The sequence below is a fragment of the Triturus cristatus genome, chromosome 12 (assembly GCF_964204655.1).
Source record: "Triturus cristatus chromosome 12, aTriCri1.1, whole genome shotgun sequence".
NCBI lineage: Eukaryota > Metazoa > Chordata > Amphibia > Caudata > Salamandridae > Triturus > Triturus cristatus.
Genome location: NC_140595.1, coordinates 618,133,268 through 618,150,399, shown reverse-complemented (window position 1 = coordinate 618,150,399; position 17,132 = coordinate 618,133,268). Strand labels below are relative to the sequence as shown.

Below are 17,132 nucleotides of genomic sequence, written 5' to 3'. Positions count from 1 at the left end.
AATATCACGCATCCCAATCACTGTGCTGGTCAGAACTGATGCATCTCCCCTTGACGCATAGCCGCTGTCGCTGAGGACAAAGACATCTCATTGAGGCTGCGTGGCTTAACGTCGATGCATTGCCTTCATCGAAAAGTGTTCGCCGTTGATGCGTTTCCACTGCGCGGATGAGACCCAAAGCATTGCCTACGTCAAGCCAGATCGACAACGACGCATCACCTCCTCCGCACCTTGCATCGGGTCTTCAACGACAACGTATCTTCCATCCAAAGGTACTTTTTCAGCCCGACAAGGTTGGTCACCCGTGCTTCATCATGGTCTGACTGAACTTTTGGATTTACCTCGGTCATGCGCGACCAGATGCCTCCATTTGGCGCTTGATGCTTTTAAGCACTATTTTTCAATTTAATATTTAAATATTCATAACTTCAGTTCTATTTATTTGATTTTTGTCATTTTGATCTTGTTTTGTTAATTACATTAAGCTCTATTTTTCTAACCTGGTGTAGATTATTTTTGTGTGGTGTTTTCACTGTTTTGAGAAGTGCACACATACTTTACACATTGACTCTTAAGTTAAGCCTGACTGATCTGTGGCAAGATACCAGAGGGTGAGTACAGGTTAATTTCGGGTGTGTATCTAACTTACCATAACTAGGATTGTGCTCCCTACTTGGAGATGGTGCATACGTCTGCAAACCAGAGACCCAATTTCTAACAGTGATCTACAGCACCAATCTCTTGCTTCATGTTGTGTCATGCTTTGTTTTACATCAAGCTGTGTTTCAGGCCTGACAACTTCCTAAATAATTTCAGTGTGATGAGAGGGCAGAGCTTAGTGTGTAGTAGTGCCCGAGGCACTTTAACTCACTCCCCAACCAAAATAATAAATAAAAAAAAGCTTTTCAGGCTGCTTTGGAATCTTGCAAGGTTTCACACCCTGGGATGGACGTTGGATGCTCAGAGGCTTCAAACAATTAGCTGGATGCCTGCTCTCTTCAGCAGTTTCCAGTTAATTGTGTGTAATGTTGGCTCCTCACCAGGTGACTGTGTGAAGGGAGTGGATATCAAGTGACACCATGCCATTGTGTGAAGACGAAGGTCTGGTGCTTGATCTTGTTGATATAAATATGAGTGGATTGAATTTATGCAGCGATGAAAGGAAGCAATAGCAACATGAATGTGTGGGAATAGTGAGGATTGCTGGGAAATTTTGGAAGGCACATAAAGTGAAAAAATCTTTGTTTTTACAGATCGTTATGCGCAAGCATTTCATTGCCAAGACTAGATTCTAGTACACTCTTTCTTATCTTAAAATCAAGAAGCCTTCTTGAGAAATTATGGACTCTAGCCAAGTGTTTCAATATTATCTGCTTAAACTCAATAATGTGGCTATGTGATTTTGTTAGGATTCCCAAAGAGGACTAAACACATCAACACAAGAATACAAAGACCATGATGGGCCATCAGTGGTGATTTCAACTGACTGCAGGTGTTGTCTTGGTTCACTTTATTCTGGCTCCTGAATAGAGACTAAGCAGATCAACTAGCAGGTCTGACTTGGCCATCATGGTGGCAGAGGGCAGGGACAGGCACATTATGAGAAGATGTAGCTGCCCATAATATTAACGGCCACCATCAAACTGAGTCACTTGGTCAATGTCTTGGACAAAGGTAGCTTAGAGCACGAGTTAGGCATACAAACACTCTCTGATGAGATGATGGACAGGTAAGGTTTGGCTACAGCCAGCCATCTTGGGAGAAACAGCACAAGAAGTTAAACTTACCACCAGTACCCAAAGAGCAATCCCAAGGATACAGTCCCAACAGCCTGCAGAATCCACCAATCTCTGCATAGCACGGCCAGCCCTGGCAACAGCAGCTCTCCAGCGACCCAGAAGAAACCTCCAACCATGGTAAACATCAGGCGGTGAGTTGGATCACAGACCTCCAACCCTGTGTGGAAAGGGTAAAAAGGTTACAATAAATAACCAAAGAAAAGGGGCCTAAAAAAGGGATGCAAAGTCAGCCAGAGCACAAACAAACACTATGTGTGGATCAATACAGTACCAATGCAGAAAGGTCTCAAATCCTGCCAGCCACGGCACAGCTCTTTGTTTAGCCTCTCTGCCTGTATAGTATATAATCTGCCTCCGATTCACTCCAAATAGTATTCAACAAATGCATGGTTCACCTGAACCCATAAAGTGGAAACTTCTTACTTAAAAAGGGAGAGGCCTAAACCATGAAATCGTTATGGACAATACACAGTCCTGTACAAATCACTTGCTGATGCGTCGGCAAACTGTTCTGTGATTTTAAGTCTGGGGCCACACAGTCCTTTGAACCCAAACAGCAGATCCTTCAAGTTTTAGAATGCTGGACAGCAAAAACACTTGAAGATCTAATTCTACTGACAGTACAGCCAGGAAATAATTAGTGCCCCAACTTCGTTCTTTTGTGCATACAGTTGAAGCAAAGGAAAACCCCTCAACAGTAGATGAAAGAAAAAATAAGCCTGTTTTAGTTGCTCTGACTTGAAGAAATGAACCAACTGACCAAGGTGACTGGAGAAGATATAGGTCAAGAGGTGCTTCTGGTCAGACTTCAGTGGATCTAGTTGTATCTTTTGATCCAACTACTAGGACATCTGTCTATGGAGCACTGTGCTTCAGGTTTTCTGTAGCATCCAGTGATCAATAGCAATTAAACAACTGAATAAAATCTCTTGTAAGGTAGACAGCAAAAGAGCCAACTAAAGCAGTATTTGAGTACCGCTTGCATTGCTCTAGAATGATTATGAACAGTATTCCAAATAGCTGAGTCAGCTAACACGAGGAGAGGAACACTGAAGAACAGTGTGGGCATTGCAAACTCCTGCAGGACACTGCATTTTGATTTGGCAATTTGAGAACGGAATAGAAAATGCATATTCTCTATTGGCAAGAAAAGACCTTGGGCTTCACTCAGGGGCTGGCAAATGTGTGGAATCAGCTCAAATAAACCAGATGCTCCTTTTTCCAATCTGTGGATTCTCCATTTAAAGCTGGGGATAAGGATTCCACCGATGAGGCCACAACTAGCTCTGCTAGCGGAAACCTCTGACTTGGAGGCCCATCTGCCACTGTGCTGCCAGGTCAATGTAACAGCTGCCCCACACTTTTTAGGTCAGGCCTACTGTCAGTGACTTTTAGGTCTGGCCTACAGGCTTTAGCTACTTGGAAGCCTCGTGGTTTCAAAAAAAGCATATTAAAATATATACCCAAATAGAGGGGCTATCAGTCAGTCCTCTTCATCCACTGGTTTGTTCAAGTATGATTCATATTTTGCTACCAAGCCACCACAGCAAGGGTCAGCCCACTTCATCCATTGGCTATCTTGCACTGTGAGTGACTGCATTTTGCTTCATCACACGAGCACGGCTGCCTGAAAAGTGGTGCACTTTTTAGCTTATTTTACTTTGCAAACTTATGCCTGCCACCTTTCAACATCAGAATTTTTACTTTCACATTTTTGATACACTTGCAAAAAAATAGCACTCTTCCCAAGTCCAAACCTAATTGCTTTGCCATTGCTTGTTTCTGGTTCAGTCTGGCATACGAGGTATAGGGAGGCAGGCAGGGAAAACTTACCATGAACACCACTCACAGGCAGGGAGAAAACATATCACACAAGGGTCAATAACATATCAGGTTCGCATTTTTTCTTTTGCTCAAACTCGCTAACACTTTGGCTGTTCATGTAGGTTAAAAATGAATACCAAGCAGGCATAAAACATGACTCACTTGACATTCATCCCTGCCAGTAGTGCATGCTCTGGTGGAGCAGAACGGTACAAAAGGAGGTAGTGATGGACGGAGCATCAGAACCAATCAAACACTCACACCCAGTCAACAGATCTGGGTTTGATCCATCACCGTTCTTTAGCCCACTCTGCCACCCCAGTTCAGACATGGCCATATGCAAATCAGTCTGACCCTGTGCCTCATGGGAACAGTCCAGCCCGAACTGCCAAGCCATGCCTTCCCTGGACCGGAAACAAGCTTCCTAGGACCGGTTTCTGGCATTTCAGCCGTCTTCAGCCAGGCTAGCTTGAATCCAGTGGCAAAGTGAGCAAGGGACTCACGTCTGAGCATACCCTGCCAACTTATGGCGAACAAAGCGGTACAAAAGGAGGTGGTGATGGACGGAGCATCAGAACCAATCAAACAATCACACCCAGTCAACAGATCTGGGTTTGATCCATCACCGTTCTTTAGCCCACTCTGCCACCCCAGTTCAGACATGGCCATATGCAAATCAGTCTGACCCTGTGCCTCATGGGAACAGTCCAGCCCGAACTGCCAAGCCATGCCTTCCCTGGACCGGAAACAAGCTTCCTAGGACCGGTTTCTGGCATTTCAGCCGTCTTCAGCCAGGCTAGCTTGAATCCAGTGGCAAAGTGAGCAAGGGACTCACGTCTGAGCATACCCTGCCAACTTATGGCGAACGAAGCGGTACAAAAGGAGGTGGTGATGGACGGAGCATCAGAACCAATCAAACATTCACACCCAGTCAACAGATCTGGGTTTGATCCATCACCGTTCTTTAGCCCACTCTGCCACCCCAGTTCAGACATGGCCATATGCAAATCAGTCTGACCCTGTGCCTCATGGGAACAGTCCAGCCCGAACTGCCAAGCCATGCCTTCCCTGGACCGGAAACAAGCTTCCTAGGACCGTTTTTTGGCATTTCAGCCGTCTCCAGCCAGGCTAGCTTGAATCCAGTGGCAAAGTGAGCAAGGGACTCACGTCTGAGCATACCCTGCCAACTTATGGCGAACAAAGCGGTACAAAAGGAGGTGGTGATGGACGGAGCATTAGAACCAATCAAACACTCACACCCAGTCAACAGATCTGGGTTTGATCCATCACCGTTCTTTAGCCCACTCTGCCACCCCAGTTCAGACATGGCCATATGCAAATCAGTCTGACCCTGTGCCTCATGGGAACAGTCCAGCCCGAACTGCCAAGCCATGCCTTCCCTGGACCGGAAACAAGCTTCCTAGGACCGGTTTCTGGCATTTCAGCCGTCTTCAGCCAGGCTAGCTTGAATCCAGTGGCAAAGTGAGCAAGGGACTCACGTCTGAGCATACCCCCTTTTGTACTGGTGGAGCGGAAGGCACAGAGATCCCCTCCATGCAGACAGGGATCTCTATTAATAGAGTTTGGTCCTCTGTCAGGAGAACTGATGCCAGGGTCTATGCTGGCCTGGCTGGCTGGAAGGCGCAAACAAATATCTAAAGGTCCCTTGTTAGAAATGGCACCTTTGGCGTGCGTTTCCCTTGTCTTTTTTGCTTCTGAACTCCTGTTTTTGACTGTATGCTGCATTTCGTTTTTGCTGGTTTTAGAAATCTGGGCACATTACCACTGTTGATCAGTGCTAAAGTGCAAGTGCTTCCTGTGTAAATTGTGATTATGATTGGCAAATTTGATTTACTGGTAAGACCCTAGTAAAGTGCACTGTGTGTGCCAAGGGCCTGTAATTCAAATGCTACTAGTGGGCCCACAGCACTGATTGTGCCACCCACATGAGTAGCCCTGCAACCATGTCTCAGATCTGCCACTGCAGTGTCGGTGTGGGCAGTTTTAAACTGCCATGTCGACCTGGAAACTGGCCCAAACCTTCCCTTTGACTACATGTGAGGCACCCCTATGGTAGGCCCAATGTAGCCCAATGAGCAGGGCGCAGTGTATGTGAAAGGTAGGACATGTACTGGTGTGTTTTACATGTCGTTTTGCACTATTGCAAGGACTATCTCTCCTATAGGATATCATTGGAGCTGCTTTGTAACACCTTACAAGTGTAATTTTCAATTGGGAAGAGATAGAGATTTGGATTTTGAGCTTCCTGCGCTCACAATTTAAAAATACATCGTTCTGTGAAGTTGGTTTTTAAATTGTATCTTTGAAAATACCACTTTTAGAAAGCAGGAATTTTCTTGCTTTACCATTCTGTGCCTCTGCCTGCCTGTGGCATGAACGTCTGGTTTATACTGAAAGGGGCTGTTTGTGCACTCACTCCAGACAGTCACACAAAGGGAGCTGAGGTGTCCCCTGCATATCCTAATGGTCCATCACCAGGCTGATGGGCCCATCCTAAGCTAGTGTGGTGGGAGGAGTTGTCACTGACACCTGAACAGGGCTATGCCTGTCCTCACACAAAGCTGTCTCCACCCCCTGTAGTGTGTCTGGAGCCAGGTCAGGACAAGGATGGGTCTTGTGCACTAGAAAGATTATCCTTTCAAATTTGCCTACTTTAAAGGCAGAAACTGGTATAAGTACTAGAGCCGTGACCCCACATTTTAAGAACACTTCTGGACTAAGATGAGATTCTGCCAAGAAGAGCTGTAGGAGCTGTAGGAGGGGAACTGCCATCCTGCTTGTTGCTGTGTTTTGCTAGCCTCCTGCTTGCTGCTTCTGTCCTGGACAGTAAAAGGACCGGACTTTGTTTTCATCATCCTGCTTGCCAAGGTTCTTCAAGAGCGCATGTAGGCTTGCCTCCTGTTAAGAAGTCTCAGGGTCATCAAGGATTTCATCTGCAGCCGGTGGCGGACGCTCCAGGGAAGCAGTAGTTGGGCAAGGAGGGGAGAGAGGGTTAAAAAAAAAAGAAGAAAAGAAAAAAAAAAGCACCTGCTGACCAGCCGGCTATCTGGCCACCGCTGCCTCTCCTCCACCCTCTCAGTCCTCTTCCTGGCTTATTCTGTGGAAAAAGGAAGCAGGAAGGCACCCGGGCTCCCAGGCTGCCCCATAGCCAATCACAATGCTGCAATGCAGCGCTGTGATTGGCCTGAGCACCATGGTCTGGCACTCCGTCAGGGAATGTGGGTCTGGGCATATTCTCCACTGTAATGCAGCCTGCATGAAGAACATGCACAGGGCGCATGAATGTAAACATTCATGCGCACTTATATGGTGCCCACCACTCCTCCCCCTGCTCTGAGAACAGAGCAGATCCACTCTGCCGAGATACCGTAGGAGGAACACATAAAATAATAATAATAATGTAGAATTATTATCATTTTATATTTACTGCCAAGTGGTGCCAATTCCAGTTCTGGCCCCTTGGAGGTGGCTTCTGCAGCAAATAGAGAAGAAACTCCACGAATCGACCTTCAGCGCCTGTTTTTCCAGCCACAGTCTTTCTATGTGGTTGAAAATCCAAAGCATCGCTGCGGAGCATCATAAAAATTGATGCAGCGCCTGCCATGCAGCCAGAGGATCGCGGCAGCCAGAGTCCTGAGTCTCCAACATCCGAAGCACCCGCTCCAACTCCGACTCAGGCTCTACTGTGCGGATGAAATTTCGGCGCACCACCTGTATAGCGGCTGGGAACTCGACGCAGCGCCTGTTTCGCCACATCGACCCATCGCAACAGGATTTTCCACGCATCGCACCCATGCATCAAGACTTCACCGACGCTGCCCAGCGGTAATGAACCCACGCCCTGTGTCCGAAATTCGATACATCACCTCTCCTTTCAGAAGGGAATCAACACATTACCTCCCCTGACAGCAAGGAATCAACGCATCACCTTCTCTGCACTGCAGCAAGGAATCAACGCATCACCTCCTCTGGCATTAAGGAATCGAAGCATCACTTCGTTTTTGGCACCTCATCTCCCCGGGGCCAGTTTTTGTTTTTGACACATCCCAGGTACTTTGTCATAAAAGTTACGCATCCATAGATTCCTATAGACTGAAATGATATCTTTACTTGTGTATGTTGGATTTTTGTTGTTTTGGTATTGTTTTAATCAGATAAAGATTGGTTATTTTTCTAAACTGGTTTGGTGCCCATTTGTGGTGCTTTCACTGTGTTACTGTGTGTGTTTTCTACAAATGCTTTACACATTGTCTCTGAGATAAGACTGACTGCTCGTGCCACGCTACCCCTTTTAGGACAGGGTGCAAGCCACTGCTAACTAGAGAACCCCATTTCGAACATCCCTCTTAATCAGGGCCATTAGAATTATTCAATTCTGCAGATGCTGCTTTTTTTTCTTAGATAATTTTGGATTTGCCACATATTCCATCATCCACTACATTATCTCCAGTGTATTAAAAAAATAGCTTCCAGCTCAAATGGATCGAATACTTACTAAATAAATGTGGCAACGTGTTTTCGCGCACAGTGGAAGGCCATTCGCGAAGATTAAATGGTCATCTTTTATTTGCTTATTTCTGTATTTGGATGTTAAACTGATTCTGAGGTGAAATCTTTGCCCAGACAGTAGTAGGATGAGTAAAAATGACAAAATAATGAATACTATCAAAAGGTGTGCCGCATTATGTCGCATAATTTGCCTTTTCTTTTTGGTGCTCCCCTGCCGCATAATTTTCTTTCAGTCCTTCTCTTAATCTAACAGTGTGTACCCACTACAAGTTGCAGCCATATCAACAAGAATTAATGCATGAATACATTGACTGCGACAGACTCTTCCCGCTCGCGAACACTGTTGACTTTTCACCTAAAATTGTACTGAGTAGAAACAAGAGCCTCCGTGGTCTGTAAAGAGCTCTGTGGCGAACAATAGACTAGTGTTTCTGATAAAACCCTGGGGTTGTTTGATCCTCAGGAAGTGCACCCGGATATGGAGATAGCGCAGTAGTTCCTTAATTCTATTAGGGCCCTCTGTGTTTTCTTTTAATAGTTAAGTTGTTGTTCATAGCTGGCCTGGCACGATGCCGGATATTGTACTAAGGACTCAATACTAAGCCGTGGACGATCCGGTCTTGAGAGTGCAGTGCCCATGGGTATAATGGTGCCAGCTGGGCTTGCACCATTACACCCTTGCCCAAAAACACTGCCTTACCACTGGTGTCAACTGGACAAAACGAAAGAAAGATGCTAAAAGTGGATCTTTGGGCACGAACAACATCTATATAGTCTACACGCCTGATTTTGAGATGTCAGGTTTGATGCTTTTTCATCAATATTCTCGTACTTGGTAAATTAGTTGTCATAATATGGATCAAATATGTATTCAGAACATGTGAGTTGGCGCAGTAATCCACCTGCTCTTGTTGGAATCCTTTGTTTATGCAGAATCCTAATAAAACTCTGCAGAGTTTGCCTTAATTCAAAATACACTTTTACACATCCCTTTAAATCAAAATAAAGGTTTTTCCACTGACAACCGTAGCCGTGTACCTATTGTTCTGCCTAAAGCACAATAGCTATGTCTCCCTGGTCTTTCAAGTTTCACCTTCTCTTTTGTGGTTTGAGCTAATTCTGCAGTGTATTTCTTATTATTAGGTTTTCACAATTTCAAGAGGGGATATTGGTCTCAGCCTGCCAGGGGTATTGAAGTATCTTATTCGGAGCACGCAGGCCTTCAGACATTCATGGTTGTTCAACCACAAATCTGCAAATCTGGTTCAGGTTGAACATTTTCCCTCGTAGATGGATGACTGAACGAGAAGATGTTTGAGATACAAATGGCAAAAAAAAAAAAAAATCATAAATTGGTCTAACCCTCCTGGGGATAGTGATTCCCCCACAATAATCAGTGTCCCATGACTCAGTGATAAATTTGTAATCTAAGCCGGTGAATTCCACAACATGCCGCTGTACCGGTGGCTCCTATTTTCCCAACAAGGCGCAAAACAATGTCTCCTTGTTGGGGTCACTTTAAAGTTGTATGCACTTTACTGTTCCGGAAGCCGAGACTTAAATGGTTAATTTGTTCTCGAGGTGGCGGCATTTTTCAAAAGAGTGGATTCATGTGAGCCTTGTCTAGTGGTCACGTTACGTTTGGTAGCCATAATGGCCTGCTTCTTTACCATGAGGGAATGCGATCACATTTTGCAGAGTTCTATGGAAGAAAAAATAAGTTTACACAATGCTTAGCCATCTGCCATTGACCCAGCACAGAAGGCCGCAGATGGGCTCGACTTGGTCGTGCCTTTGCTGCGGGTCTATCATAGAAGGGTATAACTGGCTTCCAAGCTCCATGCCAATAAGGAATCTCACTAGGTTAGTGGTTCTTCACCTTTTGACTTCTGTGGACCCCCCCACTTAATCATTATTGGAACCTGGGGAACCCCTCTAAATCATTATTGGAATCCAGGGACCTCCACTGAGTCATTACTGGAAGCCGGAGTCCCACACCTCCTAAGCATATTCGATGATTTGAACTGCAAAACGATACACACAAAATACAGAAACAAGCAAACATCAAATGAGTACCCACATGATTAAATATTTTAGTTAATTCACAAACGTGTAAAAAAATATATATATATATTTATTTTAATGGTCATATGAACCGTGGGTGCAGAGGTCAAAGTGGGTGGGATCTATGGGTAATGACGTGGTCATACTTTTCAAAAAAATTAGTTCCCTTCCCCCCACACTTTTAGTTAAAATAACAACCGTCCCAGGGTGCTTAATGCCAAAAGTTGAGATGTCTCGGCTGAAAGCGAAAGGGAGGTTGTGTCCTATGTTGTGGACCCAAGGGAGAGACAAACGGAAGAAGAAGAAACAAGCAGGGCGGGGTTGGAGCAACACAGGAGATGGGGGTGGGGCAGGTGCGGGAAGCAAAACAGAGGGTCACAAGGGTTGAAAGCAACAGGGAGGGCCAGGGTGGAGTGGAAGCGACACAGAGGATGCGGGAGGGGATAAGCAACATGGACGGCATGGGAGCGGAGAAAGCAGCAAGGAGGGTGGTGGAAGTAACACACAGTGATAAGTACTTGATACTGAGTGACAGCAACATAGAGCACAGGGGTAGAAGAGAAGCAAAGCACACAGTCGAGAGAGAGCAACGTGCAGTGGCGGCTCCTCCGCTTGGCGGAGGAGCGTCGCCCCCACTGCTCGTAGCAGTGGAAAATAAAAATAAAATGAGAATAACAAGAAGTTATTATCATTTTGTTTTCCTTTGCGGCTCGGGGTGGGGGCGGGGCTGGCTGACGTAGAGGGAGCAGGAGTGGTTTGCACTCCCTCCCTACATGCGCATGGCACTTTGGCCAGCCCCCTAGGGCCGGCCAAACAGTCATGCTGAGTTGACATGTTCTCCATTGGGCTGTGTTGCACAGCCCGATTGAGAACATGCCCAGCCTCCTAGGTATTGCCTGAGCAGCCAAACCGGCCACTCAGACCAATCCCGATCATGATTGGATGGCAGAATCAGACGCCTGGGTGCTTCCGGTGCAGGAAGCAGCCGGGAAGAACAAAAGACGAGGAGAGACGTGCGGCAGATGCGGCAGCAAAGCAGGTACTTTTTTTTATTTCTTTTTCATTCTGATCCGCTAACCCCTGTCCCCCCGCCCCTCCACCCCAGTTCAGAGGCAACCGTCACTAGCAATGTAGACGGGGAAAAGGAAGACGTCCCCGGGAAAGAAAGCAACATAGCTGAAGAAGCTCACGAGGGCGATTGCCTCATGGTGGGGAGCGAAGAAGAAGCACATGGGCAAGAGAGCGCAACATGATTGCGGCAGGTGGGGGGAAAGAATTAAACAAGAGCTTCTTCAGAACTTGAGGCAGGAGGGGCAGTGGCAGGAATGCATGGAGGAGTCCTGAGCTCCACTCTAGCTGGAAGGTGTCCCCAAGAGAGAGACACTTTGGAAACTCTCAAGCTCAAAGGTGCTCACACTGCATGTTCTTGACAGTGGCGAAAAGAGTAAGCCAGGATTCTCCCCATTGCTGGAAGAAGCCCCGTGCCACCTTAGTTGCAACTACTATTTGTGATCCACTAAGTGCCTGCAGCGGAGTTCATCCGCCCTGGCATTTAAAGATCCCACCATGTGGTTGACGACCAAAGAAATGCTTTGGAGAACAAGCACTTTCAGAGGCACAGAGCCTCCTGACACAGGAGCCAAGAGCCCACCCTGCCTTGCTTGCGTGTTGCAATACCACATAACTGTGGTGTTCTCCATGCGCACCTATAACAGCTTTCTTCTCATGATGGGCAGGAAGGCACTCAACGCCAAGTGAATCAGGTTCAACTCCAACAAACTGATGAGGAGTTGCGTCTCCGTCTGAGATCAAAGGCCTCTGATCTCAATCTCCCACAGGTGGCCTGCAAAACCGAGCAGTGATGCATCTGTAACCACTGAAAGCTCTGGGTGGGGTACTGAGGAGACTGCCACTGACCCAATTACAGTCCAGTAGCCACCATTGCAAACTTTTTTCAGTCTCCTCTGAAATTCGGATACAATCCCACAGACTTCCTTGATGTTGTGCCCACTGGGATTTGAGGTCCCACTGCACAGCCAATATGTGCCTCCTAAAGCTTTTGGCCAGCAGGATGCGGAGACCAACATCCCCAAACTGCCTTAGAGTTACCGATGACCGAGGCTGAAATATTAGGATCATAGTCTGAATGTCCTGGACTCTCGGCTCGGAGGTGAAGACACCAAATTGCACTGTATCCAGAATAGCTCCAGTGACCAGGAGCATCTACAAAGGAGTCAGGTATGACTTCGACATATTGATGGTGAACCCCCAACAATGTTAGGAGGTTCACATCGTCTGGGGGTGGTTGACGACTGCCTGGGGCGAGCTCGCCTTCAGTAGCCAGCTGATGAGATAGGGGTAGACAAGATGGCGGACGTGTAGGAGCTTCACAAGGAGCTCCCGGTTTGGGGATCACCTTTTGGTATTTATCCCCGATAAACTGTTCTCATCGACCCTCCATTTGCCCTTGGAGCTGACTGGGACCCCCACCGAAGCACATCATTGCAGCGACTACTGACATTTAAAACATCTTTCTTACCTGCTGGATCAATCTCCGTGGTGGCCCTGGTCCTGCTTGCTCTGCCCAGTGCTCTGCCCAGACTCCGGTGCTACGGCCCGGACCCTCTACTCCAGGATCAGCCGACCGCTGTGGGGCTTCGTCGCACGGATCGCCATCGCTGCATCTGCAGAGGACCCGGATCGTTTCGCCCGGTGCCGGGACTGACTTGCCAGTCAGGCGCCATTACAGGATTCTCCCCTGATGCCCAGTCGTGTGTCCTACAGATGCCCGCCAGCTGTCCAGAGTCCTGGCATGCCAAATGCGATCTCCAGGTTAGGATTTTGGCACCACTACAGCTTTGATTCCTCCGTGTTGACGTCAGGTGCCCGGAGCCCGGTATCGACCGCCTCCTGTCTCCGCTCCCGCTTGCTTCGTCCTCCCCGGCCGGAGTGGAGCAATGATGCACGCAGGGTCATACGTGACCTGATTTGACCCACATCAGATGAGTGAGCTCCCGGAGGCCCAGTGGATATCCCCAGTTCGTCGGCGCTCCGCATGGCTCACGACAATCCGTCCTGGTGATAGCGCTTCCCGACAGCTGCCCTCTCTCCCCGTCAACGGTGCCGGAGCTTCCGATCGGCGCTCAACGCGGTCGGAGGCGGCGTAAACGAGGAGCCCTGATCCTCCGACGATCCTCGATCCAGGTAGATTGCTTTCTGCTCCTTTTTCTATTTAGAGTATTACTTTTCAAACTTTAAGAGCCTGCAGGCTGCCTGATCCCAAAATGGCGGCGCCCCAAGATTGCGGGGAGTACAACCATGATATCGACGAGTGGGAGGGATAAGAAATCAAGGGTGAATTAGAATCGACACGCTGATGTAAATAAAACTAAAACAGCGCTCTGAGGCAGCACAACTGTAATCTAGGGATTGAAAAGGTTTATTCTCAGCATTTACCCTTCATTTACACTCCATTCAAAATGGCTGGAGATGGGAGTATTTCTAAAAGATAAACACCACCCTCCTCCCACCACAACATGGACAAAGACATAGGACTAATCGTCACAGCAACCACAAAATGGACAAAGACATAGGACTAACAGGCACAGCAACTCCAACATAGAAACGGACAAAGGACTATCCATAAACTAGGCTTGTAGCACGGAAAGAGTGATAGGACCAACAAGATTTGTTTTTCCACATCTACAGCCAGCTGGTTACCCCTTTATTCTAGGCACTTTCACCTGATCATACCCACTCTTCCAACACCTAGTCGTCCTAACCCATTATTCCAGCGATGTTTACATCCTATAAATATTAGGAACTACTAGTATCTAATTCGATGGATGCCAGACCATCACTGAGGAAGATGCATACGAGGATGTCGTCACTGACACATATTAGTAGCTGCTAGGATTTGATTGGATAGGCCAACAGGTGTAAGTTACATAGATACAGAAGCCTCTAGGTCATCCTCTATATACCACCTCTCCCACTCCTGTACCCGACTACCCCTTCCCACTAAGCCCCCTATCCCACCAGCCCCACACTATGGAGCCCATAGGCCTGCACACCTACTCAATCAAATACCCCCCTGGCCTCTCAAAAAAATCGGCCAAAGACTTTAAACATTGGCAGTTAAAATCTCACCCCGAAACACCTATTGCCGACACCTACTTCTCTAACAACACAGGACGCACAACTAACGACATCATTTTCTACACCAAAAGAAGAGCACAATGGAGAAAAGCCTTTCTCACACTACTCGCGACTGCATCCACCAAAAAAACTGCACACGGTCTCACATTACACATCACTCCTTCCCCGCTCTTCATAGCGAAGGCCACTATCACCATCTATAATAATGGTATCATCCTCATGCAGGCCTCAGACCATAATCTTCACATTCTGGATAACATCTTCCCGATCATCAAAGCAAAGGTCGCAAGTCCCTACCTCACCTCACCATCTAACCATTCCCCCAACTATCGGACTGACCCCCCCGCGGACTCCGCACCTGGACTTCCCCTAGCGTTATCCCACAACAATAAAACTCACAGCCCTGGCGTAGCCGACAACCCATTAAGCAACCTACACAATTCATACTCGGCCCCCAGCACCATCTCAATTTCTCCTATACCTACCTCGCCTTATATTGGCTCTATCTCGCTCCCAGCCTTCACACACGCCCCCTCGCCTACCACTAACACTCCCCATCATACTTATGGTACTCCCCTCTCCACCTCCACCCCCACACCCAACAACCTCGCGGCTGACCGGGCCCTCGTCGCTCCCCAGTCCCCCTGCACCACTCCTGATCAGCTTGCAGTCCCATCTTCCCCTTTTCCCTGCACCACGAAGCGCACGGTCCCGTTGCCTTCTGCTCACATTAACACCCCCTCCCATCCCCTATGTACTCCCCCCCCAGCCAATGTTGGCCACTTTGAGATACTGCCTAACATTGAACCAGTTACGTCGAAAGCACACATTAATACCCAGTCACGTCCCCTCTCAACCACGACAACCCCTACAACAGACCACAGTCTGGATAGGATACTTATATCCCTTCTCCAAATCAAAGAGGACATCCAAACCCTTCACGACCTAATTCTCCAACCACACAAGCCACAAACTAAATACCCTCATCAGCCATGCATTAGCCCCTTGTCTCAGTCGCCCCCCAGTTGGAAAACAGTACCGTACCCCAATGCCCCATCACGTCCCAACAGAAAAACATCCACACTATCTGAGAAAGATCTTACCTCCCTTCTTCGCTCCTACTTACCCCCACCCTCTCCCTTGGAACCCATGCAGACAGACGACCTGCAAAAATTGTCCTTTATCCAACCCATCCAACCCAATGCCTCTAGTGTCTCGAAACGACATACTCCTAGAGGTATAGTTGAAAATAACCTCAAGAGGATACCCATCCTCCACAACCATAACACTACTCCCTCTATATCCCAGCTCAAATGTATCCTACTGAACTGTAGATCTGCATCACGTCATGCCACGGATATAGCTGACCTCATATTAACCACTGAACCCGATCTCATAATCTTGACTGAAACCTGGCTAAACAATTCCTCCACGCCCCTCTTAGACATACTAGTCCCCCCTAATTACTTCATCACTAGACTTGATAGACTAGATAGGCCTGGGGGTGGCATTGCCTGCATCTATAAGAATCACCTGTCGGTGAACCGCATCAACTCACCGGTGCTCTCTTCATGTGAGTACCTTTGCCTAGACATCACGAGCAATAACAAGCCCCTATGCTCTCTACATTCTTTTTACCACCCTCCTGGAAACAATCCCATCTTCATCGAACAAATAATGGATATCATAGCCACAAATGTCGGACAACAAAATACGCAAATCTTCCTGGGTGACTTCAACCTCCACTGGAATGATCCTGAAGACTCAGAGGTCAATAGCCTCAAAGCTTTTCTGTCCGATCTTAATCTGGCCCAAATATGCGATTGCCCCACCCACGATAAGGGTTCCATCCTCGACCTAGTAATTGCCAAAATAGACTCTACTCAGCTGGTTTCGATCCTCCCTTGCGATTGGTCTGACCATCACATAATTACTTTCCACATCATCAAGGAAGGCAAGCCACTCTCTATCCAACCAATGAGAACGAAAATTTGGAAGAGGAACCTTGAAAACATCACCCCGGCCTCGCTCACAACCGCGAGTCACACCCTCACACCCCCACTGGAGGGTCTAAATGATGTACATGTTCTAACCAACCACTACTTTCACTCTATGAACTAGGTACTAGACAACTTAGCCCCATTACAACTGAAAAGAGTCACCGCAAAAGGATCAAACCCCTGGTATGATGGTAGGCTAAATGAAGACAGAAGATCTCTAAGAACAGCTGAAAGACAATGGAGAGCTGCTCCATCTGCTGCCCTCCTCAAATTGCTAAGAAGTAAAATAAACTCCTACTATAGAAAGATTAGACGATCGAAAGCTGACTTCATTCGTCACCAATTAGACCAAGCCAAGAATTGTCCCAAAAGACTATTCGAAATAATCAAAGCCCAATCCAAGGGTGTCTCCCACTCCCCCCAAGCTGATCCCGAAACACTGCCCAATTGTGAGGATCTTGCATCCTTTTTCTCAACTAAGACTGAAAACTTAAAGACAGTCCTACTTAATGACCTATTATCACATACTGACCCACAAAGGAGTGGTGCACCGACCATACCTAGCATTTCGTTAACATCCCCTCCAAAGCTCGCACTCAAGAACAATGCCTCTTGGACCGACTTCAGCTTCTACAATGAAGAAACTATTTTATAAATGATCACAGCACTGAACCCTTCCAATCACTTCACAGACCCTCTCCCAGCAACCCATTTAAAAACCTTCATTCCACTGCTATTACCCCTATGGACCAGGATC

The 17,132-nt window shown here is 47.3% G+C and overlaps 1 protein-coding gene across 1 annotated transcript in view; it reads right to left on the bottom strand.

The window, feature by feature from the left end:
- SLC22A31 (solute carrier family 22 member 31) overlaps positions 1-17,132 on the bottom strand; it is a 220,486-nt gene that overhangs the window by 97,261 nt on the left and 106,093 nt on the right. The window contains exon 4 of the mRNA XM_085640018.1: positions 1,788-1,956. Coding sequence (XP_085496144.1) covers positions 1,788-1,956 — 169 coding nt within the window. The remainder of the gene's footprint in view (positions 1-1,787; positions 1,957-17,132) is intronic.